Source organism: Perkinsus marinus, assembly GCF_000006405.1.
Source record: "Perkinsus marinus ATCC 50983 genomic scaffold scf_1104296949850, whole genome shotgun sequence".
Lineage (NCBI taxonomy): Eukaryota > Perkinsozoa > Perkinsida > Perkinsidae > Perkinsus > Perkinsus marinus.
In genome coordinates, this window is record NW_003209839.1 from 1 (window position 1) to 1175 (window position 1175).

The 1175-nt window shown below is 49.5% G+C and overlaps 1 protein-coding gene across 1 annotated transcript; it reads left to right on the forward strand.

Moving 5' to 3' along the window:
* Positions 1-232: 232 nt before the first annotated feature.
* Pmar_PMAR015107 (reverse transcriptase, putative) lies at positions 233-1061 on the forward strand (the record flags this gene model as incomplete). The annotated part of the gene is made up of 1 exon (XM_002778348.1): positions 233-1061. A coding segment is annotated over one exon (829 nt), but the record flags the coding sequence as incomplete, so codon positions are not given.
* Positions 1062-1175: the final 114 nt, after the last annotated feature.

Genomic DNA, 1175 nt, shown 5'->3' on the forward strand with positions numbered 1-1175 from the left:
CAAGTTACCAGTGTCTGACCGTCCCGAACTTTGCCCTATTCAAGATCTCTGTAACGAGTTCTCTGAGTTGTTCAACAACAAGATCGGGTTTTGTCCGTTGGTCACTCATGATATAAAGACCTTCGATGAGCAGCCGATGGCTCAGCGTCCGAGACGTGTACCTCATAAGTGGCAAGCTGACATACGAGGCCAGATTGATGATATGCTGAGAGAAGGGATTATTCGGCCAAGTATGAGTCCGTGGCGTTCACCTTGTGTCTACGTTAAGAAGAAGACTGGTGGTGTCCGTATCTGCGTGGACTATCGTGAACTGAACCGTCGGTCCCACATGTCCGCTTATCCCCTTCCTCGCCCTGACTTCGTACAGGATGACTTGAAAGGTGCCCGTTTCTTTACATCTCTGGACCTGAAGTCTGGTTACTGGCAAGTACCCGTCTCTGCTGCTGACATCCCGAAGACCGCTTTCTGTCCGGGGAATGGCTTTCCCCTCTATGAGTTTCTGCGTATGCCGTTTGGTCTACATGATGCGCCAGCTACTTTCCAGAAACTCATGGAGGACATCCTAGGCGACCTACCATTCGTCAAGATCTATCTTGATGATATTTTGATTTTCTCACCGGACATGGAGACTCATGTTCGGCACCTTCGTGTGGTCTTCGAGAGGTTGTCCGCTGCTAAGGTAACTTTGGGTGCTATTAAATGTGACTTTGCCATGGAGGAGATATCCTACTTGGGTCATATTTATGACAAGTATGGTATGCGTCCCGATCCTGACCGTGTCCGTTGTATAATGGAATGGCCACTACCTGAGACAGTTCGTGATGTGAGGCGGTTTATGGGACTGGTTGGCTATTATCGTTCTTTTATTCCACGTTTCACGGCTATGGCCAAGCCAGTGCAGGATTTGGTCAGCTTGTGTGCCGACCAACCCGACACTATTCGCCTACATTGGAAAGAAGATCAACAGCGTTCCTTTGAGGCCCTTCGTTCGGCCCTGGCCGGTTTGCCCGCTCTCGTCTACCCTGACTTTGACGCCCCTTTCCAGTTATGTTGTGATGCAAGTGACTTTGCTATTGGTTCTGTCTTGGAACAAGAACATCGTCCGCTAGCGTTCTTTTCTCAAGTTCTTACGGGTGCTCAGCTTCGGTGGCACACGTATGAGAAAGAAGGTTATG